General features: G+C 40.0%; 2 protein-coding genes across 2 annotated transcripts in view; one reads left to right on the plus strand and one right to left on the minus strand.

The window, feature by feature from the left end:
* Nucleotides 1-21200, plus strand: part of LOC109464631 (phosphatidylinositol-binding clathrin assembly protein LAP-like) — a 63436-nt gene extending 42236 nt beyond the window's left edge. The window contains 15 exon segments of the mRNA XM_019761642.1: nt 3715-3880; nt 4618-4674; nt 5581-5635; nt 5638-5747; nt 6202-6358; nt 7019-7096; nt 8148-8225; nt 9162-9227; nt 9501-9641; nt 10323-10356; nt 11325-11369; nt 13393-13522; nt 15740-15850; nt 16968-17000; nt 18236-21200. Of these exon segments, the coding sequence (XP_019617201.1) occupies nt 3715-3880; nt 4618-4674; nt 5581-5635; nt 5638-5747; nt 6202-6358; nt 7019-7096; nt 8148-8225; nt 9162-9227; nt 9501-9641; nt 10323-10356; nt 11325-11369; nt 13393-13522; nt 15740-15850; nt 16968-17000; nt 18236-18247 (1273 nt within the window). The 3' untranslated portion in view covers nt 18248-21200.
* Nucleotides 21201-23461: 2261 nt separating this feature from the next.
* The window catches only part of LOC109464567 (hemicentin-1-like), a 29464-nt gene continuing 26528 nt past the window's right edge, over nt 23462-26397 (minus strand). Inside the window, exons 7-11 of the mRNA XM_019761572.1 lie at nt 25963-26274; nt 25201-25326; nt 24553-24738; nt 24097-24212; nt 23462-23681 (exon numbers count right to left, since the gene is read on the minus strand). Of these exons, the coding sequence (XP_019617131.1) occupies nt 23526-23681; nt 24097-24212; nt 24553-24738; nt 25201-25326; nt 25963-26274 (896 nt within the window). The 3' untranslated portion in view covers nt 23462-23525. The remainder of the gene's footprint in view (nt 23682-24096; nt 24213-24552; nt 24739-25200; nt 25327-25962; nt 26275-26397) is intronic.

Raw genomic sequence — 26397 nt, forward strand, 5'->3', positions numbered from 1 at the left:
AATCACATACGCCTCTGGACAGATCATGTCTCCTCAGACACCACGGCGCCGTCCTGTCAAAATTGATTGATGAACTCTGAAGCAACCGCGGGTCGGCATCAGATCAAAGGCGACGGCACAACTTTCGCTACACTCAAGTGCTGGGAATTCTGTCTTACTGACGACGTCACGAAATTAAGGCTGAGATACGGCCTTTTTAGCTTTCGTCCGGTCCCCAAGATCCGCTACCGTTTTAGGTCTGCAACTTGGAAACGCTGGAAACACTGTTTGAAATGCCGTTATAACACAGGGAGTCCATTGTGCGTCGTGCTTTGTTTTGTCCCGTCGAAAGTTCTCACCGAATAAAAGTTACAACCAAGCCTTTGGAAATACTAGCTTGGTAACAAAATCACCCATTTTCAAAAAGAATAAAATCAAACAAGATACCCTTTTAACATATGATTAACTTTGTGTATGTTTTCTATTTTATACAAATGTAAAGGTGCGTGGAATAAACTGCACGATGCGAGGAGGAATACTGCGTGCTGATTCTTCCGAAGTTTTCAGAGTATTATCATTGATAATACTAGTACATGTAGTTGTTGCCGGCGATATTTTGTCCTAACACAACTTGTTCTTACTAACATACTAGTAGTGTGGAGATAACTGCATTGTGTTTATACATATGCATTCTGTTGAGGTCTGTTGTACTAGATACCATCAGGCATATTATTTTTAGCTTACTATATATCGATTCCTGATCGATATGGCCGTGGCGTCAAACGACTTGAATATGTTTCGTCATTGAAAACATCTTTTAATTTTATAAGTCGCAGGTTACAGCTTGTTGAAAAATGCTTGCAAAATGGTAACTTTTAATAGTCGAAATTGAACATAAACCAGAACAAACAGGCCAAAACAAACAAGACGGCAAGACAAGGCCACCTCCTGGAAAGACCAAACGGTAAGTATAGCTTTCCTCCGACGATCGATACTCGTATCTGCGCACCTCACGGTAAAAACATTTGTGGCCATTCGGACACACGCAGGGGGGCTACAGGGAAATACTTCTTGATCCCGTTTCAAAATGACAGTCTGTTTGATTATGGAGGTTTGATAAATGAAGAACTACAACTTAATACAAGATTTTTTTCATCAAACTTTCAAAGTTCGACAAAAAATAGACCTTCGTGTGAACCGTGAGTAAAATCATGTACGAAATCGCAAAGTCTTATATATCCTAACAACAAATGTTTGTTACTATTACCATCATGGTCATCCCTTGATGGCCCACTAAAGTGCAACACTTTTAGAAAACCCGTAATTTATTCATCATTGATATGCACAGTGAAAGCTGCAGGCCCATTGTCGCGATGATGCAAATGCGACATTCCCTTGCGTGTGAATTGGTGGATGAATGATTTTGTCCTCGAACCTACAAAAAAAAGAAAAGAATCCGATCAGACATGAGGCTTCAAAACAGAAACTATATCCTAGTTTTACTTGGACGGAGCTGCGCGACGGAGCTAATAAACATTTCATCCGCTCTTTTCTAGTCCTAAAACGGAATTTGATACAATATATAATCTAGAAGACTGGTAGGTTAACCTAATTGTTGTGTCTGTTTTTTTAGAAGGATATCGAAATTTTCTACCTATATTAGTCCCGGTAAGGTTTGTACTTCGAATAAAAGCCAACGGACAGTCGCTAGTTAGTTTGTAACATTACCAACATGATTTGACAGGCAGTTTTAGAACCTCACTGCAAGTCAATCAAACAAAGATCGAAATTTGCTACATCCCACAATATAAATATTGCATACGGATATTCGTGTTTTAGAAATCCCCCATTATAATTATTGCATGTATACGTTCTCCGATGAAATGTCTGTACCCGCCACGGTATTGCAGCATTCGTACAGATTGCATCTGTAGCTGCTTTGTAATCTTTCTTTACACAATTCCTACGTCGGAACAAGTTTAATTTCATTTAGTTTGTTCATAAACTTCTTTGTCCGTTCGACCACTTCACGTAGTTCCGCAAAGCCTTAGCTGAGTGTAAAGAAGTTCCACCGGCAGCGCAGAACGTCACAACTCACAACACGCCCGCCGGCCCTCCTTTGTGTCAAACGAGCCGCTTGTGTCAATCAAATCTAGCGGCGCTTGGCCTTTGAAACACGTACATGTACTATCGGCATTCTGTGAGTAAAATGTTGACGTGGGGTGATTTGAAAAATAAACCACTTTTTGTTGGTCCCTTGAATTTTTTACATTGACTCATTATGAATCCCAGCGTACAGCGTAGCCGCCAACTTCTCGTCGATCACGACAACTTTTCTTTTGGGAGAAAGCCACTAAAACCGGAATATAAATGCTTCTGTAGCGGCCAGATTGGGCTCCAGATATTTTCTGGGAGATATTACCCGGGACTTTGTCGTAAAAATGAGCCAAAACTGTGGCAGAAGAAAAGCCGACATGGCGTCGCTGCAGGCGGAAGAAGAGGTCATTTGGGGTTAACGGAAGGTCTCATTGTGTCATGGGGAAAACTGTCTAACATTGTTACCGATTTCTTGCTTTTATTAAGGTAAATCGACATCGGCAAATAAAATCCGGTAGCTAGAAGTCTTAGATTTTATATTAATTGCCTAGTTTGGTATATTTTGTTTTAATTTAGAGCTTTGAGGAGTCCGTATTTTGACGATGCACCACCCCATGACAATGGGACATGCAGACAAATTTATGGACGCTTGGCGAAGCAAGGCTCTAGATGCCGCGTAAATACGAAAATTTGACCGCAGTTTACATTTAAAAAAAAATGACTTTGAACCGAGAATAACTGATGACCGATCGTCAGTTGTTTTACCGACAAAATTAGTGGCGTATGCACGTTCTGTTTTGTGGGTTAACATAAGTTGGACGTCGGTAAAGTAAGCAGGACTGTCAGACCAAGGAGCTTTCAAAGTTGGAACAAAGAAAAGCGGCGCCGCGGGCTGTTCAGACGAGGACTGGAAGCGTGCACAGCGCGACGAACTGAGCGGCCGTCCTCTGGGCGGGACTCAATTAATTATCAAATAGACGCTAATTGGTTCTTAAGCACTAATTGTTAAAAACAATGGATAGTCTCTGTGGGTAGTCTCAACCTTAGGTGCGAAGAAAAGTTCGTAATAAGTACGCATCAAGAACGCTACTGTATCGCAACTGTATCGCTTCTCGGGAGGGCTAATCGCCACTGGAACGCTACTGAAACGCCTCCTTTGTTACTGTTTGTCCGTTAGCGTTAAAATAGCGTTTTTTGGCCCTACTAGTGCTAGATTGTGAGCATTGCCCCCAGGTCTAATTATAATGGGAAAAAATTGAGCTGTTTGTTTCTTTGTGCCTTTATGTATACTTGAGTGTGTACATGTATATGGGTACAGATTGCCCTGTGGTGGTCAAGTGTGCTGGTTAGGGCCCTGTTGTCAATATTAACAGTTTTCCAACATTGTCCATACAGTACCATCTATTATACAGCACCCTGTATAGGTACACTTGGGAGTATTTCTCGTGCAAAGCATCACACCGGAGTGAAATGCAACAAATGTGGAAGTAACTATGCCACTTCAGGGCAAAAAAGTCAGGGGTCAATGACCTAATTAAGACATGGAATTATTTAAAAATATTGTGTAAAAAATGTCAGCAAGACAAGGGTTAAGAAAAATCCTAATATTCTCTATGATTTCCTGTTTTTGACTCCCAGACCAGCCAACTTGCAGACATCTGTGAACGCCCTGACTGCTACGGGCTCGTCATTTGACGCAGCGGCTATCCAGAACAACTCCTCCACCACCATCCTAACTACCGTTAACGAGGCAGAGAAGCAGAAATTCTTGGAAGAGGAAAACAAAAGACTCAATGCATTAAAGGTTTGTGATTGCAAACCTTGTTTGATCAATAGATGGTTGTACGGATACGTTTCAGAAGATCTACTATGATACCAGGTTTCGTAGTGTATTTTTAAATTTTACTAGTTTTTTTTTACAAGACAAATTTTTATGACATTTTTTTCTTCACTATATACAGTTGACAATACACTTAAGTGTACATTGTGTATACCTGTATGTGAAGATCTGTCTTGTTATATAGGAGTGTTGGTGTAAAAGCTCCCAGAGACAGAACTTACAAACCATTGTCCATTTATATTAACAATTTGTACATCATTCTACATGTACATGTAACAGCTGAAGCACACATTTAACAATGTCACCTGAACACAACATGTCACTCATGCATATGCAGATCTGGACTAACAAAAACATCAAATTAAGGAAATTATTCCATTTGAAACTTTGTGCTTGCAGGAAAAAGAATTATTGTCTCATATTGTGTCAAAAAGGTTCTCTCGGAAAAATTGTGGATCCCTAAAAGTCAAAGCTATATGTGTCTACTTGAAAATAGTTGATGTATTTTTTTTAAACACAACTGACATACAAGCACTGTTTTTTCAGAAAAATGAATGAAAACAAACTGACACATAGAAATTGAAAGATTAAATGGGTTAATGAAGGCTGAATAGAATTTGACTGGAAAAAAAAAAAAGACAGCTTAAGTCCAGATCTGCGAGAACCTAACACAAACTCAGTCTGACTTGTCTTCACCCCAGGAGCAACGGCTGAAAGAAGCCAACCACGTTCAGGTCTCCGACTTTGGCCAGCCTACGGTAAGGCCTCAGGACACGGACTTTCCTAGCATAGAGCTCCAGCCATAATGTACAGCTCTGTGGCAACTCTCCAGGCATTTCTGTGTTGTTGTGTTGTCCTTTCTGTTTTGTCTTCTTCCAGGTTTTCCCGGGAGCTTTTTTTAGCCTGCTGTAGAAGTATTTAGTTGTTAATAATTAGTATAGTTTTGTGTTTGATTTTAACATTTCATCCTGTATTAATGCTTGTGTTCCCATATGTTTATAGGTCTTCATAGTATCATTTCCCATTTACTTAAAGACTGAGTTGAGTTTGACTTTCATTTTTTACAGGACACAGCTCTATTGCAATATCCACTGATGAGGGTGTACGTCCAGCCATTCGTTTAACATTATTTTATTTTATTCTATTTTTTAGGTTGGGACAGTCACAAAGTGTAACCCAATGCTTAATTTGTATAATACAAGGGTCTCCTGATTTGTACATTGATAAGTAATTGAAACGTACATTAATCATTAATCGACATACAATGAGCTAATAAGATGGCACCATATTTCAGAAACAGTTTTTAAGTCCTCATCATTAACAAAAGCCACAAAGTTGTATTCCTTGTATGAAATTTTACACAGAATTATTGAGGATGAAAAAAAATCACAGGGGCATATTCTGGTTTGTCTCATAATAATAATGTATTTATTATGATAAATACAGAGTGGAAAGATTAATTTCTGCTATTTTTACACAGTCAAACTCTGAGCTTTTTTGTATAAATGAAGTAGAGTGGAAACCTTTTCGCCAAACCGAATCAAATGCTTTGCTGAAATCTACAAAAACAGTCATAGAGTTATGCATTTCTGCTTAGATATTACTAGCTAAGGTGAACGATACAAATACATGTATATCTGAACTTTGTTGTGTTTTTTTTTTAGGAGCAGCGAATGAAGGAACTACAGAACCAGAGCCCCCAGCCGGCGCAGGTCGCCGCCTCCCCCCTCCCGCCACCTCCACCAACCCCTTCCTGACGGCCTCCCCCCAGACTGCCCCCCCTGCAGCCACCACACAACAGCTGGATCTGTTCTCACCCCCTCCTGCACAGGTAAATATAGAATGATGATGATGATAGCATGCGTAGTCCAGAGTTTAGCAACCCTGGTGGTTTCAGGTGGTGTAATGGTAGAGTGTTCGACTATAAAACGGGGAGACCTGGGTTCGATCGAGTTGTACCCAGGAACATGTCTGCACATGCGCCCCAACGTTTTGCCCTTGGGAAAGGCACTTTATACGACTTTCCTCACTCCACCCAGGTGTGAATGGGTACCTAACTTTGGCTGGGGAAAGTCGCATTGAGGTCACCTTGTGGCACCGAATGACAGCCGCACAGACCCTTGCGGCAGTTCCATAAAAATGTGTGGAGCAAATATGTTATATGTATCAAGTGTATTATGTGATTGTAGACCCTGCATCAATTCAGTGCTATTGAAGGCTGCGATTGCACGAGTAATATATTAATGTTTGACCAATAAAGATGGATTTTCACAATTCTCCCACAGAGCACTGCCGCTGCCGTCAAGCCATCAGATGACCTGCTGGCCCTCGACGTGAACCCATTCCAACAGATCCAGGCCACAATAGCCCAGCAGTCCATGGCCCAGCCCCAGATGAGCGCCGCTCCTCAGATGTGGGGCGCTCCTCCTGCCACAAATAACGGTAAACCAGTTAAAGAAGGATTATCATATAGCCATAAGATCTCAACCAATCAGAAGGCTCCATTTCCTATCACTTATCAGGTCGTAACCTCAAAGTGGTCGGTTATTAGAATAAAGCCTCCAGATCCGCCTCCAGAAAAGTGGTCGATTATTCTAATAACCGACCACTTTTCTGGAGGCGGATCCAGAGGCTTTATCATAATAATTATGTTAATGCCCCGCCTTATCCTCAGTGTATACACTCACTCAGTGGTTTGTTATCCCACCTGAATTATCTCACAATATACACCTCGGGGCGGGGCATTAACCCTTTATTGTAGTTATTTAGAAAATTTGCATGTGTTGGTAGTAGTCATTATTAAGCAAGTTAAAACTTATTTCTAACACAAAAAAGACGGGGGGCGTTACAGACATTCTACAACATAAATCTGATCCAAATGTCAAAGATGACGGATTGGACAAAATTTAAAAAAATTTTATCACATCTTCAGTGACAGCAGCTTAAACTAGTCTGATTATACATACCTAGGCTTGTCCAATTTAGAACATACAGTTATCCCTCCATGTTACAGTGCTGTTGAATTTTAGGCATCCTGTACTAAACTCACTTTACACATTTTGAACCCCTCCTCCCCCCCCACCCCCACCCCATCTTTAACAGTTGGTACTCAGAACTGGAATGGTGTAAACGGTGTCCAGGCTAACGGAGCGTTCCACCAACCACAGACGGACAGCAAGTGTAAGAACTTCACCGGATCTTAATCCTTCAACTATTATTTAATAATGATAATAATTATATTAATAACCACCACTCAACCATTTCTTCACCTTCTTCACCCTTAATATACATATACCTTCTCACATATTAGCTATCATTTCTGACTAACGTTAAAAAATGTAGTTTCCATGTTCAGGGCTCAAAATGCAGTTTGCACCCCCTCCATATGCAGGTGGTGCAGTAAAATTTGTCAGTTGGAGATACTTAAAATTTCAATGTCATGCAGAAGTAAGTATTTTGAGCCCTGAAATTTCAGGAAAAAGGTTTTCTTCTCTCAAGATGCATTGACACTGTTTTTTTGATAGACTATAATATTTTATTATTATATTAAAAGTACTTTTGCATGTGTTCTCTTGGGATTCAGGTTCTTTGGTGTACATTGTTATGTCAAGAATAAACTTGACGCACTAACCAAGCTTCCTCGACTTTCAGTTCTCAATGAAGAAATTATTACTCGTACATGTGTAGAGTTTCCGCATTGCTAACACTTTCATTTCAACTACACTAGTCATGTAGGTTGGCTTTACTGACATGCACATTTTTTTTCCAAGCCAAGCTTTGTTTATGTCACTGTACCTTTTTTTCCTGGACCTGATTAAAAATTGATTAAAAAAAAACAGCTTAAAATTGTATGGAAATCTGTAAAAACACTGTCAATCCTAAAGAACATAAATTGTAATAATTATGTCACATCTTTTTAGTTTATTAAAGTTAGAAGGATAAGTCATTGTATAAATTTATGTATCAGGCTTAAACATTTCTTGTAATGTCATGGCAATTTTGAAATGATGCTAAAGCTTGGGAAAAGGATCTTGCATGACAGAAAAATTATATATTACTTTTGACTTCTTGTTTCTTCTTTGTTCATAATGTATATGTTACTGTCAACAAATAGAGGCCATATGCTGTCTAATACATGTGTGTGTACTTAGGTGTTAGCAAATAATGCTTCTTAAGTAGTTATACTTTTATTTTCCTCTTGTTTTCTCTCTGCACCCTTTTTTTCACCCAGTTTCGGTAGTTTGGAGCACTACTTCTCAGCCGTCCACATCAGTGGACCCTTGGCCGGGTGTAGCTGAGTCAGACACTGGTAGGGGTAGGGGCTGTAGTCATAGTTGCTTAGGGCTTTGTAACTACATGTAGTGTAACAGTACATATCTTGATTGACTTCCCTCCCCACACGTTTTATGCTACGTTGTTTCTTGTGCAAAATTTGTGTAAAAATAATCGAGGTTAAATTGCAGTTGAAATTCGTGTAAAAGCAGTGTAACACGTGGTTGAAACCTATGGAAAGCTGTGTAAACTGCATGCAATCACTTGTGGCTCGTATCTATAACGCATAACCACATGCAATTGCATCTACATGTGTTTTACACAGGAAAGGAACACTGCATGACTTTTAATCACAATTTGTTTGCTAGTAGTTGGGAAATTATTCAAAATATGTACTGTACCTCTTCTTTTCATCTTGAAAGTGGTCTGCTGCCTATAGATTTATGTTTCAAAAAGTTGTCGATATTCGGCATAGTGTAAAGTCAGAAGATAACGACAAACTTTTGGAAAACTCTGAGTAAAGCCATGCATGTAGCAGCATATCACTTTCAAATGGTGGCATTGTAATTAGTAATAGAGTAGGCATAACAGTATAATATGTTACTTTGGTCTACTAACCCACAATCTGCACCCACAGTTCTGGTGACTGCATGGCATTCTCTGCACCACTCTACTGAAAATCATGCAAAATGTTGCTTGTAGATTTTAAGTTATTGCTTCTGCTGTTCATTGTAGTTTAACTCGTCTTTTCCTTATGTTTGATAATGTTCCTTGTGTTTGACAATGTTCACTGTACATGTAGATTGAATGATGCAGGTTTCAAGGTTTGAATGAATGGTTAATTCAAAACTAGATGCTTATTGAGGCAAAATGCAACAGAAAACTGACATGCTTGTGCTTGCTTATGTTAACTCTGATAAAGTATGATCACATTTTGACTTGAGCTTATTGTTTGATACTTAATGTTTTTCAGGGATGAATCCAGATTTCGGTTCAGCCTTTGGACAGAATGCTGGGCCCCAGCCTTCAGCACAGCCAGGTATATCAAACCTTCAATTTTTTCCCTATTGTCCCAGCATTGTCTCCAAAATAAATTTTAATTGTCCCAAAGTGAGGATGAACTGTCCCAACTGTTTTTTCAGAAAGTATTGCAGAGAAAGCAGTATGTACAATACCATTTTTTAAATCTTTGGTATGACTTGGTCAAGGATCAAACTCATGTACCATACCGAATGCAAGGCGAGCATTCTGCCCACTTGGCCATTGCACCAGCCGAAAGATGTAACATGAATATGATGTCACGATTTTTCAGCCGCATTTGATGGCCTTGGTGACCTCCTGACCCCGATGCCGGCCAGCACGACCGCCGCTGTGTCGTCATCTGCCCCCCAGCAGGGCAGCAAGCCGCTGATCGCAGGAGACCTGGACAGCAGTCTGGCACAGCTAGCAGGAAGTGAGTATGGAACAGCTGCTGTCATCTTAGGCCACACCAATTTAATTTGTTGGTTCTCGGATTCGCCTCTTCATTTTTTTCTGATTTGCAAAAAAAAAAAGATTCTGGTTCTGAATCAACTCAAAAATGCTCATATTTTGCCCCCAACAGTTGAGAAAAGTCCTTTTTCTTCCTAGTTGTTGCAGTGTTTCCATCTATCAATGCAGTGGTTTGATTAAAAGTTCAAAATTCATTGTTTAAATATTAACACAACCTTTTGTGTTGACTTCATGGCTCCTATCATAGCATTTGGGACTATAATAGGATGCCTAGACCTGTTTTTATTTTTATTTTTTTTCGCCCTGTCGCTTCATGTTTTTTCTGACAAAATCCGAGAACCAACAAATTAAATTGGTGTGGCCTTACCGGTTCAGACATTGTTATACTGTCCTACAGTGCCGTTCAAGAAACTTGAAATCTTTCGGAAATTTCCTCAGCGGCGCACCCACTGGGCATATGAAATGCGTTCAAATTATTCTATCGATATGGAAGCCCATGTGATATTGCTAGTTATCACATAGGTGGGAACATTTGATCCTGTATTTAACGTTATCGCGGTCCAGGTATGGCATAATGTGACATTATGATTGCATGTACATGTATGTATGAAGAGCAATGATATATCTAATGCTCTACCCACAGATCTCAACATTGGAACCAGTGGATTGAGCAAGAAGTGAGTCATTCCTGCTTAAATTTTTTTTTTAATATTTCATACCATGCATGTATTCATATGGTGGCGGACAGACTCTTGCGATTGGTTCTGCATTAGACAGAACTTAACAGTTAAATGCACACATTCTTCACTGTTGCACTTCAAAGCAATCTTGGAAGCCCACTGCTTACACATAATTATATAGTGTCCTCTAAGTTCAGGGCAGTAACGTAACGTCCTTGAAAACAGAAACCTCTAAAAGCATGTGATTTAGTTATTTTTCCTTTGATAGCTGACAAAGTTTCTATATGGCTCTCACTTTATTTACTAGCACTTATTGCATGACCCTTTCAAGAAAGCAGATATGTTCCTTTTTTTAGTCCAACCTAGAAGCATTAAAACATCCTTTGCCAGTTTTAGTTAATAATATGCAGGAAAAGGAGCCAGTGCTTGTCAAGTGCCTTTAAATGGCAGCATTTTTAAATATTCAACGGAAAATTTCAAATGCTTTTGTGTAATAAACAAAATACATTGTACCTGGTTGTACAATGTAACTGTAACTTGGGGCCATTTACAACCAATACTGATACCGTACTACAGTTCCCTCTGAAGAAAGGGTAAAATCTAGTCCAACTTGCGGTAAATTTAAAAGAGCTATGAAAAGCGTTCTTTTGCCATTGTCTCTGTCAGCATTTTGTACTTCTTTGTGACTGTGGAGTGGTTTTTTTACTAGTACTTGCTACACAGTGTCACCTTTCATATCACATTCTGAAGTGTTTCTGCCAAGAGTGTTGTTATTCCAGACTAACTGATTCAAAAACCACTGGTTCAAAGTACTTGAAAGCCTGGGCTTCCTGTCCTGAGTATAATCTGTCTGAAGCTGCTGTATTTTTTCAGTAATCATGATGTGTGTGTGTTTGACCTGATATATCTGACTGAGACTTTTCTTCCCACTATGCCTCTCCTCGTGTGGAACAATTAAACTCCAGATCTCCTTCGGAGCAATGGAGGAGCCCCTCTCCCACTGTTCAGAGGTAGATCGCGCTACAGACTAGTCATTTTTCACCCAGTAGAGGTGTCTAGATCTTCCCCCTATAGTTCATTTCATCCTCTCTTGCTGCTATCCGTGCCCCCTCCCCACTCACACATCTAAAGCATGCCCCAAACTTGCACACATGTTACAGTAACTTGAGTTGTAGTGCCTCATGTAGTGGCTGTGTTACTGAATGTAATGAAATCCAGGCATCTTCCTTTTAACATTGACTCAAAATTATCCACACGTTACCATAGTGCATCAAAGCCTTTTTTCGTTGACAAAGATTGAAATGGAACTAACGCTTGCTTGGATAATACAGGAATCTCAGCCTGTTTCATGCTGGATTTTTCTTGCAGTAGTTGTTAACTTTCCTTGCATTGCCTACTGTATATATATCGTACATGTACCCTCCTCCCAACACGTTGCACATACACCTTGGACCAAAAATGGTCATCATGGTTCAATAATTTACAAATAGTCAATCTTATACCCTGTGAGGTTTACGTATACACAGTATGAGTTTTAATGGCATCCAACTAAATTCATCCCACCATCATCTGCACTGTAATACACTAAATGAAATCCATTAGTACCACTAAATTAAATACATTAGTAACAATTAGCGTAGCATCTATGTGTCTGTTCACTCACTGGCACAATGTAGAGTAGTATAATTATTATGTAGACTTGAATTGAGTTCATGGTATACAGTTGTCATCCTGTCTCATTTTCGCCCAAGATGAGACTTCAACATTTCTTGTAACTCTTTGGTTTGGAACATGGCATTGTTAGAAACCGTAGTGTTTTGAAGACTTTGAAATATTTGAAAGCATTTTAAAATTCCAAAAAGGGAATCTGGCAAATAATCAGCACAAGTTCATGTTGAATAGGTGTTGCCATAAGCATGTACTTGTGTACAGAAATCATGTTGGTAAACGTGCAATATGCAAACACAGAACTAAGTGTGCTTGTTTTGAATGAAAAAAGGATTATTTTGTAGAAATAGTTTTTATTTTTACAATTTAAGCTTCCATATGGCTTGGTCATAAGACTTTTTCATCAACATACAAATGTATACTGTCAAATTTCAGCTCCCCAAACTTTACATTTGTGTGTAGTGTGCCCCCTTCTCTCCCTATTTCATACATATGTACTACGCATTTCATAACTGGCCAATCCTTAACATGATTATAAGGTGAGTTGTGGTGCTCTTTTCATTGGTTTGGGACAATCTGGGAGTAAGGTTTGTGACGTAGTAGACTTTTACATGGCCGAGAAAAAATTACAAGATAAATTGTTCTCAATTCTGTGACATTTTGGTGAACTTTAATTTGTCCTCCTTTGATCATTAATTGTAGCTTTCTATCTGTTCTTTCAGTCATAAATTGTGTACATTACATTGTCACCAATTCATCAGTGGTGTAATCTTCCATGTGTATTATATTGTTTTGATTATATTTTTGACTGAATGAATGTACTCTGTACAATCAAGAATCATTTATTTTATTTACATTTTATTTATAAACTACAATGTTATCATTTCGTGCCAAAATTCTGTGATTGTGCATTCACCTACAAAATACAAAATATTGTAACTCCCAATCATCCAATCTTTGGCCAACATATAATCATAATGTTTGTATTTGAAAGGCATCTACATGTAATGCAATTTCAGGGTGGCGAAACAAAGTATATTCTGGATGATGAAATCTTTTTGATAATGACATTTACTGCTATTTCTTAGCACAGTTTGGACGCAAGCTACGTGGGGAGTCGCTTTATTTTTTGGTACCACCAACAAATAAAGAAGCAACCTACAACACAAACAACTGTTTACTGAAAATTGACTTTGAAAATCCAATTTAAATTGCTGTCCCGAAATTGCATTGGATGCCTTCAAGTCACTGCTCTTTTACATGTACAACAAAGTTGGCACTCAGTTCTCTAGATAAGTGGGAGCATGAAAAGTTGTTTAATTGTTCTGTCCCTTCCACTCACTTGACCTTGATTTGACCTTGCAGGACTGACCACCAGTGGAAGCCCAGCACGACCACCAGGACGGGTGGAGCCACCTGGCAACCACAGATCCTGTCCACTACCACCACTACCTACATGGGGCAGCCTGGCATGGGGCCTGGGTACCCACAGATGGTGAGGGATACAGTGTTAATAATTTCCTACAAGTACCGTAGCGTACTGCCACCAGGTACAGGAGGGGCATCATCACTAGAAAGCTTGATGTAATAAACTGGTGGACGTACCAACTACATGTACTTAACACCAGCTCAGAAAAGAACAAGACATAGTCATGCCTTCAAGTACCAGAGTTATCAACCAATTGCAAGGATGGAGGTGTTCAAAAACTCATTCTTTCCTAGAACTATCGCAGAGTGGAACTGGCTGTCACCCAGTTCAGTAGGGGCATCATCACTAGATAGCCCTATGTTAAGAGTTAGATGTTCAAAGGTTACAGGTTGTAGGTGGTAAATTGTCAATGTTACGTACACAAGTGCAGGTATACAGAAAAAGGTGTTTTAAGCCCTGTATGTGTATTGTCCTTCTTAAGTGCATATCCTGTGCATTTTGTTGACGGTAATGTTCCTGGACTTGAATGAAATCAAAAGTGGGCCCAAAGAGTCACTCAAAGGACTTCCAATTCTCATGTGAACGTTTCTGTCCCTTTTTCAGATGAGTGCAGGCATGAGACCTGGTTTCCCCCCATCGTCTCCTATCAACCAACCTTATGTTGGGGTAAGGCTTAGCTTCTCACAGGTCACTACGCCCCCCCCCCCTCCCGGAACCTCAATTTCCCATCCAAGCCAGCCTAGCGGGGACCAATAGGCGGGCAGCATTTCGGCCACACCCACAACCCGCGCTTTAGCAAGATATGGTTGAAAAAGATGTTTCTCAAACTTGTTCAAAAGATACATTTGTAAATTGTTTTCTGAAATTCTGTGTCTTTGAATAGTTGGAGCAAAATAACTACCGAGCCGAGTTAAACCATTTCGGCACTGGGCCTCTTGTACTTACGTCGGCCGCGCGGCGTACAGAACAGTATCTTAGGCCAAGTCTTTGTCTGTGAAAATGTAAGAAAAGAGGCCTTGCAGTCCTGTCCTGCCGATAACCTTGTTGTCCCGATTAAACTTTGTTACCCAGGCGGTATGATCTCGAAAATATGAGTGGCAGCATCTCGATACCCTTTTTAAAGACAAGGTTTGATTTGCCGATTCCGAGTTTCCAGTGCTGACACACCAAGTGTTGACGTAACTTCGGCACTGGAGATCTAAGACGGAAGCCGCCTCAACTCTATATACCGAGTGCTGAGAAAGGAACCCGTTACTTCGGTACTTGCATTATTTTCACCCCAAATACACCAATTCTTACATTGTTTATCTGACATTTCCAACTCTGATTACCTGCCGCGCCGTACGGAAGGATGCTGTTCAACCCCATTGTCGAATGGAATCGACCGCAAAGTGGGCGTGGCGCGGAATGCTGGTCACCCATTGGTCGCCGCTAGGCTATGTGGATGCGAAATTGATGTAGGCCCCCCCTCCCCCAACTGTGACCCCTGACCTTTCACAGGACTAGTCCATTTAAACTGTCTATGAAGGGAGGACAGGATTCTTATTCTAATTTTTAGGAACCATTTTCTCCCATTTTACTTTTACCAGCTGTGACCCCTGACCTTTCACAGGACTAGTCCATTTCAACTGTCACTGAAGGGAGGACAGGATCCTTGTGATTTGTTAGGAATCATTTTCTTCCCTTTTACTTACTAGTACTTTTTTTTACACACAATTTTGTCTAGGATACAATTTCCTTTGTAGTAAACTGTACAGACACTAACCATATACATCTAGATGTAGTTGGGGTTTTTCTTTGTATTTATGACTAAGTCTTGTCTGTTTTCGTAATTTCTTTTCATTGTTTGCATAGCTTTTTTTTTTCTCAAGCCACTATCCTGGCAGAAGAGGAAATATATAATATATTATATGAGCATTTACAGCAACAACTTGTGATAATGCAATCCAAACATTAACTTAACCTTTCACCACCACCAATATGTGACGAAGGAAGGAAGACAATGATTATTAACTTAAAGAAATGGATTATTTTTTTTAGTTGCAACAATGTCACAATGAACTCTTCTTTCCTGTGTTGTCATTTCCTTGCAGTTACATGTCGCTTAATTTCTGATCCTTTTTTTCCACCAATTGACTTTCTGTTTCTTCCATTTCAATTATAGGTTCTCACGTCAGATCTGTTGATGATTTGACCATGAATATACACATTCAATTAACTGTAGCCATTTTCTAGACATACTTAATACGTGTTCCTCACACCACATTCCCTGGTATCCTTCAGATGGGACAGCCAGGCATGATGGGACAACCTAGACCAGCAGGAATGGGGTATGGCCAGCAACCAGCAACGATGGCTAGTGACCCATTTGGTGGGCCTGTCCAGCGTTCAGGGGTAAGTCTGACATTATTAACACACTAAGTTAAACATAAAAAGTCTGTGGTTCAATTCGATATAAACACAATATGAAATGCCACAAGGAATAGACAGAAGGATTCTCAGTTTAGAAATCGCTACTCAAATACATATTTTTCTTGACATCTGTCGTGACTAAAGTTGCATGTTCTTCGTGAAACTTCTATTTGATAGTTACACATTCTCGCTTCTTAACATGCAGATTTTACAACCATTCACTGCTTTTCACAGCTAAGAATGTTAACAGAAATACATTGAGAAATACATGCAGTCAAACATATTACAAGCCTTTGCTGATGACGACTACAGTCAAACCTGCCCACCTAGTCAACCTGGCTATAACAACCGCTTTTTCCTGGACCCTAGAAGTTTTTGTACCATAGGCACAAGCATTATGCAGCCTGCCTAAAAAGAAGGCCCAAGAAGACCAGTTTCCCTGAGGTGGCTTTCTTGGGCAGTTTTGACTAAACATGTACATTGTATTAGGCCACATTAAGTAAATTTTATGGATGACATCCTCCACAGACTCCAAATCTAATGCGATAGGGCAAAGGAAAACAAGGCGGGCCAAAAAAAGTCTCCTACATCTTCAAATTTTGACATCATAAACCTTGCTAAAAAAGAAAGGACACCTATTTTATGCTAAGTTTACTACCAACTATTACGACATTCATTTCTCACAGTGACTGAAACAACTTTGAAAAATAAGTTTTCAATCATTGTACAATTGGTTTGAATCAGTGGAAACATCACATGTACACAGTGACCCTCACATATAAAAGGAATGAAATACATCACTGTTACAATTTGTATCAATAAATCAGAGCCTATTCTTGTCTCCTCTCTTCATATTTATCTGCCATCGACGTTCCGGCATGGCAACAGACATTTGTGCCCATTTTTGGCATGTTTACCTCTGTCAGAGGGCAACAAAATGTCTTCCTAAGTTTTTTTTCCAAAATCAGGCAAAAATTAATGCTCCAAAACATTACTTGCTGTGGCCTTATCAATATAACAGAACGCATCTTCTCTGTCTCCTCTATACCCCTCCCTTCCCCTCTTCTCTTTCCCTGCTTGCTGCCCTTCTCCTGTGCAGGAGAAGTCCTCCAGTTTTAATGATCTGTCCCAGGTACTGACAACATGATAGTGGTTAACACTCCTTTAATTTGAGCAGAACATTGGCAGAGTTCCTGTGCAAAATCTGGAACGTTATATTTTACCAGCAGTCATGTTTCATTCGATGACTTTGTTCTAAAGCCTAGAAAATGTCCCTTGCAGGGGTCCACCCCCCAAAAAAAGCCAGGGTTGGATTTTTTTCTAGGGTCAGTCGGGAAACAGGAAACACAACAACATTTTTTCCTAGGCGTAAAGTCTTAGGCTGACGTGACTTAAAAACTGATGAGATATAACTTTTTTTTAACAATGAACAAAATTTTCATGCAACGTTGAAGAAACGTCCAACAGAATCATGGTTTCACACGTGCGCAGTATGCTCTGCCGATGTGCTCCTTTCACCTCATATTGGGCCTTAGCAACTCAGAATGGTGTATTGAATAATATTGAAGTTTTTATATTAATCAGTGGTGAAATTTGAAATTGCCATTTTTGGTGGATAAAGTACATGTAACCCTCTGCACAAGCTTAATATTTGCACCAAGGTACTAAACCTTAAACCATTTCACCCCATGTCATCCCATTTTATGTGTGCGTTTTTATGTCCTGCACCATCCATCCATAAGTTTTGTGACTTCTCTGTCTTCCATCTAAAATAACAGCCATTTAACCTGTATTTTACACTGTTTTAAACTACACAATGTCATGCACATTTAGCACTGTCACTGTCAGATGATGGCATATTAACCATTCTTCCAGAAAAGCTTAGAAATTCTCTCTGATATTGATATGTTCATTTGATTATATGGATGACATCCTAGGCCTCTGGGAACCCAAAACTGATGCGAGCGAGCAAATAAAAAAAATTTGGAAAAAAAAAGTTGCTTTTATTATGAAATATCATGAAATTGTAAAAAGTCGAACAAATTTATTATTGTTATGATGAATAATAGACTCTTCATTTTCATTCCTTCAAATTGTCTTCTTGCCCCTTGGAATGGAATTTGGCATTCTGCGACATAAGAATTTCCTATTTATTTGCTCATATTTTGCAGGTACTTTGTACGATTTACAATATGGTCGAAAACTATTTTTTTGAAACTAACCAAAATTCATGCACGCGCAGATGTCATCCATACATGTGTATAATCGAATCAACATGGCCTTACTACCATTTCGTAGCACATGTATATGTATATGTACATGTATATGGTTGAAAATTATAAACTAAGTCTTTGCCTCTTTTCACAGTTGCAGTTCTGAAGACAATTGATTCCCTACATCTCTCAACTACAATGGCATCACCTAATAAATAATAGTGAAAGAGAGACACACTATGTGGCATGATGATACGACTTAGTTTCCGTAGGAACTCCAGGTTTCTACCAAAGACTGAGAAGAAAGAAAGAAATTATGTACAAATAGCATCAAGAAAATCCTACATGCCAGTTCAACCTTCGTCATGACCAAGATAGGAACACCATGTTTCAGTGGTGTATAGGGCAACTGGTCTATGTACCATCAGCAATGGTGATCGTATGAAAACAGGCTGATGGTGGTACTACTACTGTACTGTACAACGATCGCTGGTACCACCATATGATTGCAATGTTTTACTCACAAGGTAATCAACCAAAATAAAATACTCTTTCGTATGATAACCATTGCTGGTGGTAAATGAATCTGCTGTACAGGAATGGTCATAAAAAAGGTCAAAAGATCACATTAGAAAAGTTCATATGCTAAATCAAAATAGGTTAAAGGTTACAGGTCGTGTTGGGTCAAAGGTTATGATTGGGTCAATAGGTTTGCAACAGAAGAATTATGATAATTGGTCAATATTAAAGAAGTGTTCATTATGCAACAGACTATGATGGGTAAAGGGTTACAGTTGAAGTGGTGAGTTGGAACAATACTTTGAGAAAAATGTCTGTTTTACTCCAGTTCTGAGAATGAATTAATGAATTCCCTCCCACACACCGTACGATAGGTGTCTATATTGGCCATGATTTGGGTTAAGTGTAACATGTATATTGTGATGTAGGCATGATATTTCCAATGGCTGTGTGTGAGAGTAAGGGGAAACCGTCGGGTGGAGACAATGTAAATAAAACATTTTACGAATGACAGACAGCTCACAAACGGAGAAATTTGCATAGACCGTGAAGAGACAACAGTGTACGTGCAAGTGTCGCTTGTCTTGTTTGTGTTACACAGAAGCCTACACCAACACCACAGCCTAGCAGCAACTAGGAATAGAAACAAAATATGGAAGCTTTTTAGTTACACGATCGTATTAAATGGTGCTTCCACGAACGCTTGACTTTGATTTTCCATACCCTCAGTATATAAGTAATTAAAATGATAAACTTGGAATAATTTTGCAAAGATCCATGTATCATATTGGGTTAGTAATAGTATAGGTTGATACCAAATTTTTGAAATGTTAGGTTTGTGTAGTTAATATGGAATTAGAGTTTCTGCATGGTACATTTTGGTCTGGTGCCAAGTGGGGCATTGATGTGCTCTGTTATTATAACTTACTTTTTAGGTACACTACAGCGTGGCCTGTGGTGTATTAAAATTTCCTTATTTTGTAGTCACAATGTGTTAAATGATCATAAGCGGATAATTATTTTTCACTTCATAATCCTTCATACATTAGGCCACACTAAATTAATCCGTTGGTTCTCATTTTTACCCACTTCACCTTTTTCTGATTTGCCAGGAAAAAAAAGGTTTCAGGTTCTGAATCAACTTCAAAGTGCTCATATTTAGTCCCCAACAGTTGAAGAAAGTCCTTGCCTTTCTAACTTTGTTACAATTTTTCCATCTTCCAAATGTAGTTCATTGTTTGACTTATAAACCAACCTGGGATGTTGACTTCACGGTTTCTATTGTAGCACGTGGCCTATTAAAAGATACCTAGGCCTGATTTTTTTTTTGCTGTCGCTTCATATTTCTTATGATAAAAACTTGAACCTTCAAATTAAATTGGTGTGGCCTTAGTTTCTTTTGACAATCAGCCTACTGTGAATAAAATTGGAATGATCCTTTCCATGGAATGTCTACCTTTGGCAAGCAATACTACAAGGTAACAGGGAAGCAATTCTAAATTTCCAAGTCTTTGCTAGTTGGTGTTTCGTAGAGCACTCAGTATTGGACGGTTGTAAAATAATTCTATGTTGCCTGTAGGATGAAATACAAAATTCAAGGAAAGGTGTAGGTAACCATCACTTAACGTCTAGCTTGTTAAAATAGATTTCAGGACGCCACGCTACTTAAACTTAAAGCTTGATCTATGCATAAAACTTTCAACAAGTCACATTTTATTTCAAATCGGTACAATGTATGTGAGCTGCTTATACTGCATATTGAAGCTGTCTTATTTGAAAGCAACATGGTCATTGCAACAGACGGTCAATGGGAAAATGACTGCCATTCAAATGGGCTTCTCAATGTATACTAATGCTAACATGGAAAAATGCAGTTTTTTTCAGTAGAAATTCAACTGGATTTCCAGCTCTTGTCAATGCTCGTACTGCCTTGTGAAGGCGTTGTTGTCTAAAGGGAGGCTTTCCCTTCGATGTACGTACCATGTTCTACACAACAGTCATTTCAGCACCTTAGAAAGCACCCATGCATTGTGGTCAGAAAGAAAAAAAAATTTGCTGCCTGGATACATCCGTTGTCGTAGGTTACAGAATTCCAACTGAATACTACAGACGTTTGGTGTATGCAATATTGGCATGTTACCCTTGTATGAACGATTCTAAAAACTGTAGAATAGCTGTAAAATTTATCCTACATGTAGTCATGTAGAAAGTTACATATTGTGAGGAAAGGGGTAGGGGCACTGGTGTGCATTTGAACCCGATTCGTCCATTCATGATACCATATAACTTGTGATTATGTAACACTAGTAATGAAATTCCTACTAGAGTATGTCATGAAATTGTTCCTGATTTTCTAGCCCAGCTTGAGAGTATTATTATTATTATTATGAACTATAAGAGATGATGAAACCTAGACGATCGTTGGGCATTGAGTATATGTAGGCACTATTGCCATAAAAATGGATTCCGAAGATGTTTTGAGCACTGAGCCTATTACAAACAGATGATTTTGAGTGATTGAGTTATGGATTATTTCCTTTTAGGCCACATCCCTGATGTAATGTTCTCGCTTTGGGAATAAATGAATTTGTATTCCAGTGTCCCCGAGTCTCTTCATTTTGTAGTCGTCCCTATTTATGGCCGGCGGTAGAAGTTACACATAACGCTGAGTACTGCCACCTTGCGAGACTTTCAATAACTTCAAGGTGATGTGGTAATACCACTAAGGCCGCAGCAATTAAATTTTATGGATGACGTCCTCCGCAGACTCAAAATCTAATGCGATAGGGCGAAAATAAGGAGGGTCAAGAAAAAAGATTCCTACATTTTCAAATTTTGACATCATAAACTTTGTTAAAACAAGGCCACGGTTGGCTGGTGTTCGGGAGTAGGTCGGCAGTGGTTGGGAGTCAAATGTCTTGTCAGACTGCTTCCAAATTTCAGCCAATCTTGGTTGGTGGTCGGGGAAAGATTCTGAATGTATGATATATAGACCCAAGGGGTTCACTTCCAAATCTTTATTTCTCGCACATTCATTTGCCCAATACACATCAAAAACGGTATGAAATGTTTTTTTTTGTTACTATGGTACATTTCATTACGTTACAAATACATTACATTACAGCATCATTTTCCTTAAAACCGTACGCGGCAACAGAAAAGTTAACTGTACACGAGGCAATGTTAGATAATCCAGATCAGTACTTTACCCAAATGGACCTTAGTATATACAGTTTTACAAAGAAATTTGATAAACATATCAAATAACCCTTTACTCCTAAACACGCGAATATTATCGTCGCCGCTCACATATCTCGACGATACACATTACATTACACACAAGGCAGCAGTGCAGACGTTTTGCTGTTAAAGTTCTCATAACATCTTCATTTTTAAAAAAGGCATCCAGTGCAACTTTGTTAAGGTTTGGAAACCAGATTTTTCAAAGTCAATATTCTAGACACTTATCAACATTACATACTAAGCTGAAACAACACTCTCCCAATATATATATATCGACATTCATGGAGCAAAAATCTGAAGAAAAACGATTACTGGAAGTATCTGGATTGATTTTTAGCCTACCGCCCAGAAAAGAAAAGATTAATCTTGGGGCTTAAGCTTGTTTCTGCAGTTTTAAATACCTTAAGTACGAAATACTGATTCTAATGTGTATGCACATTAGAATGTGTGCGGGACATCATGTGTCAATGTCATACAGATTGCCTTTTTCAGAATATTTCCAGTTTTGCCGCCCTGATATTGCACTGGATGCCTTTAAGAGCTTTTGACCCATGCAAAAACGCACTTTCTGGTTGTTTGAACAATAAATTACCCTGCGTACAATATTAGACTAACCATGACATGTAATAGACGATATCTGTTACTAATAGCCCCCCTCTCTCCCTCTTATCTTATATCTTGCACTTGAGGACGTGCCCCGTTACTTACACCGCACGTTCACTGATACACTGGGCGTTCCGGACTACTAATTTGCTGTTGAATACCAAAGAATCCCAACTCTGAACACCCATAGACAGAGCACGCATAAACGACACAGTTTATGATAAAAGTGATGTACAACGTCGAGCGACCACATGCAACTGTAGAACACAGTACGTAGTTGCCACGGTACTACCAAAGCCCAAATCGACAATGTGACTGCAAAATGTAAATTTCTCCAGGATATTTCCAACTCTTCAACTGCCATTTCCAACCGTACGTTCCACATCCATTTCCAACCGTACTTTCCACAACCATTTCCGAACGTTTCACAACCATGGTACCATTTCCAACCGCTCCCAGACAGGATTCTAACATCACTTTAAAATCTAGGATAATATGGATGCTGAACGGTTGAAAGTGGTAGTGGAATTATTGAAATGGCCTGGAGAAGCTTTATCCCATTGTCGATTTGGGATTTGGTACGTTAGGCCAAAGCAAGTAAATTCTATGGATGACATCCTCCGTAGACTCCAAATCTAATGCGATAGAGCGGAAAAAACAAGGCGGGCCAAAAGAAACAAGACTCCTAAATTTTCATATTTTCAAATCATAAACCTTGTTAAACAAAAAATGATGCCTATATTGTGCTTAGTTTAATGCCAACTATATTACAACATTCATTGTCACCGAATAAAAGTTTTCAATCATTGTACACATGGTTTTGATTCAGTGGGAACATCACAAATAGAAGGAATGAAATGCATCACTGCATAACAATAAATCAGATCCTTGTCTTGTCTCCTCTCTTCAAATTTATCTGCCATCCACATTTCGGCATGGCAACAAGACATCTTTGCCCATTTTCGGCGTGTTGACCACTGTCAGGGGCAACAAAATGTCTTGTTTTTGTTTTCAAACTCAGACGAAAATGTCATCCATATAAATTACTTCCTGTGGCCTTACAGATCAACTCCGCAAAATCACAAGCTGTCTGCCTGGATCTCATTCAGCATGTTCTCGGCCTGGTGGTTGTTCCCCGCCCGGTGGTGACTGCGCGCGGCTCCGCTAGCCCCTCCCTGTCTCTTCCACGGGCCCTTCTTGTCCCTGGGTGGATGCGGCGGGGCCTCCACCTCAACCTATTGGATTCATATGTGTAAACAACTCGTTTTTTTGGCTACGATCATAGCTTATCATCGATATCAACATTGTTTCACAATTCTGTACGTAAATATTCCTGCTTATGCACATGCAAAAGCATTTAAAGACAATCGGCAATTTCTTATCAGACAGCTTGCGTTTCTACAGATCCCGTTTTAAGATTTTTTAAAAGTCATTTCTGAAGTAGGTATAGCCTGGTGTCCAGTCTACCCTCTTTTGGGCAGGCTCTCTTCGGGCCGGTAGTTTTCAGCCGTCCGGATTAGGATCCCCGGTAGACGTTTTGCACAACCAAAGACCGAGAGCCTAGTTGAGCTAGGCGGCAGAGAACTACTACAGGACCGAAGAGAGTCTGCTCAAATCGCGGTAGATTAGACACCAGGCTGAATTGCTTACCGCCACAGACACGCTGCCTTCCTCCTGTATGCTGGCTGACAGACGGGGGTCTTGACCGTCCGGCCGCTGCCGCTCCACGGTGGAGTAAGGCGGGAGGGTGTTGGAGTGAGCCAGGCCTGTGGAAACCCGTAAAAGTACACTTAAAAGTGTTACATCATTTGGTGGCTACAAGGCAGAATCAAATTGACAAGACAGTATCAAATTGGCAGAGCAGTATCCAGTTTGGCTGGCGTAAAAAAGAGATACCAATACAATAACGAAAGATAAAAACGCCCAAAACACGTAAAAAAAACAGAAGCCTAGACATCTGGTTGTAGACTGGGCAATGCAGACTTCCAGGAAACTTTGACCCGTTACAGATGTTACGAGGCAAACGTGAAGCAACATTGATTAGTACTGCTAATGGCGTCTAATGGCATCAACTGCTTTACATATATCAAACATGGTGTGTCCTACGTGGATATGAGAGTCCTATGGAGGTCCAGTCCTTGTCCACTCTTGGCGGAGGCCGTGGTTTGAGCGTGCCGTCCATCTCCTGCAGTTCCAGATCCTCCACACCGGAGTCGTTCGTGCCATGGCCGGGTTTACGCCCGTACTTCGGCAGGGGTGGTACCGGTCGTGAAGGGGTCAGAGCTGGGGTGGCTAGAAACACGATGTTGTGATACTATCTAGATGATATTCTTAAAGGCACCCAAAGCGATTTTAGGTCAGTAAAACTGGCTTTTCAAAGTAAATTTTGTATCATTTTTTAATGTAGTAAGTGCGATCTTGGAGGCAAAAATGTGATGCTCTGACGGAAAACGATTGTTTCATATCGTAGGCTGCTTCTAGTTATTAATTCGTGGTACCAAAACAAAAGGACTCTTCTCGTAGCTTATTATGGGATATTGAAAACGTATCACGTTTGGAGCGAGATTAAAATGGGATATATGAAGGCGGTGAATCTCAAGTTCAGACAGATTTCCTCATCTAGAATATTTTCTTTGTTTTGCCGCTCTGAAATTGCATTGGGCCGGTTACGGTCTTTCAATGTAATATTATGTTTACATTGTTATGACGCTTATACGGTAATGAACCGACAAGGTACAGAATGACTACACTTACTAGGCTTCTCATCTGCACAAAGCAGTCCCTTTCTTTTGGCGACGAAGACTCCGATGACGGTCACTGCCGCAAGAATCACCACCACAGCGGAGATGGAGATAATGGCGATTACTGACGACGTCGACTCTGCAAAGTTAAGAATTTTTTTCTTAGATATTGTTATGCAACTACGTATACAGCAAAGACATAAGCGGCCAAACCTGCTGAAGCCGGCCACCCAGGGGACCTGAAAAAAATGGTCGGGTTGGACAGGTGGTCTGCTTGAAGAGCTAGGGTCGATTCTTCCGTCTCACAAATTAAGGCAAACGTAAATCCATCTTAAATCATACGTTTTCAGGGATTGAAAGGTAAAACAAGAAATGCTGTATTTTTCTATAAAACAAATCTGGCGGGGGCCAAAATGAAGATAGCTGGTTATGTGGCGTGAGTGTGATGATGACGTGGGACTCAAATAGTTGGTCAGCTTATGACTAGAACTGGACTAATGCTAACGCCAGGGATGAAAACGTAATATATGATTAGTTAGAAACAGGAATGCTAGACAGGCCTGACGCACAGAACGGGCATAACAATAGGCATGATCGGCCATTATGCAAATGCAAATGACCCAACCACGTGATACACAGGTACAGCCGGGGAAAAAAATCAACCGGCATGTCCACAGTTTCAAACCGGGCCTATCCGGAAGCATGACGCTGCTTCTTACGACACTAGTATGTTATTTTTGTCAACTAAACAGCATAGGTTCAATGCTGATCGTACCTTTAACAATCAGTCGGACCTCCCGCTGATCAGAACCAAACATGTTCGCCGCTTTGCAGATGTAGATTCCTGCATCGTCGCCAGTGACGTGATCTATGGACAAGGTGGCCGTCTTGGATTCTCCCAGCTTCTTCTCCGTCATGGTGATGCCGTTGTTGGTCTCCAGCAGGACACTCTCCACGCCGTTGTTGTTTCTCCACAGCCAGTCGATGGTCTTGGGGAGGGGGTCGCTCATGACGTCACAGTAAAACTTGGCGATGTCGCCCTGGTTGACGTACACCTGTGACGTCCGAGCCTCGATGTGCGGCTTTCCTGAAGAGAGCAACGTAAGTCATTATATATATATGGTCAGACAGAAGTCTAAATCCCTCCTGCTATGAAATTGCAACATGATGTAGCGCAACACTAGTGACCATGGCAACAGACACAACATTG

This window comes from Branchiostoma belcheri, unplaced genomic scaffold, assembly GCF_001625305.1.
Source record: "Branchiostoma belcheri isolate BF01 breed outbred unplaced genomic scaffold, Haploidv18h27 scaffold14, whole genome shotgun sequence".
NCBI lineage: Eukaryota > Metazoa > Chordata > Leptocardii > Amphioxiformes > Branchiostomatidae > Branchiostoma > Branchiostoma belcheri.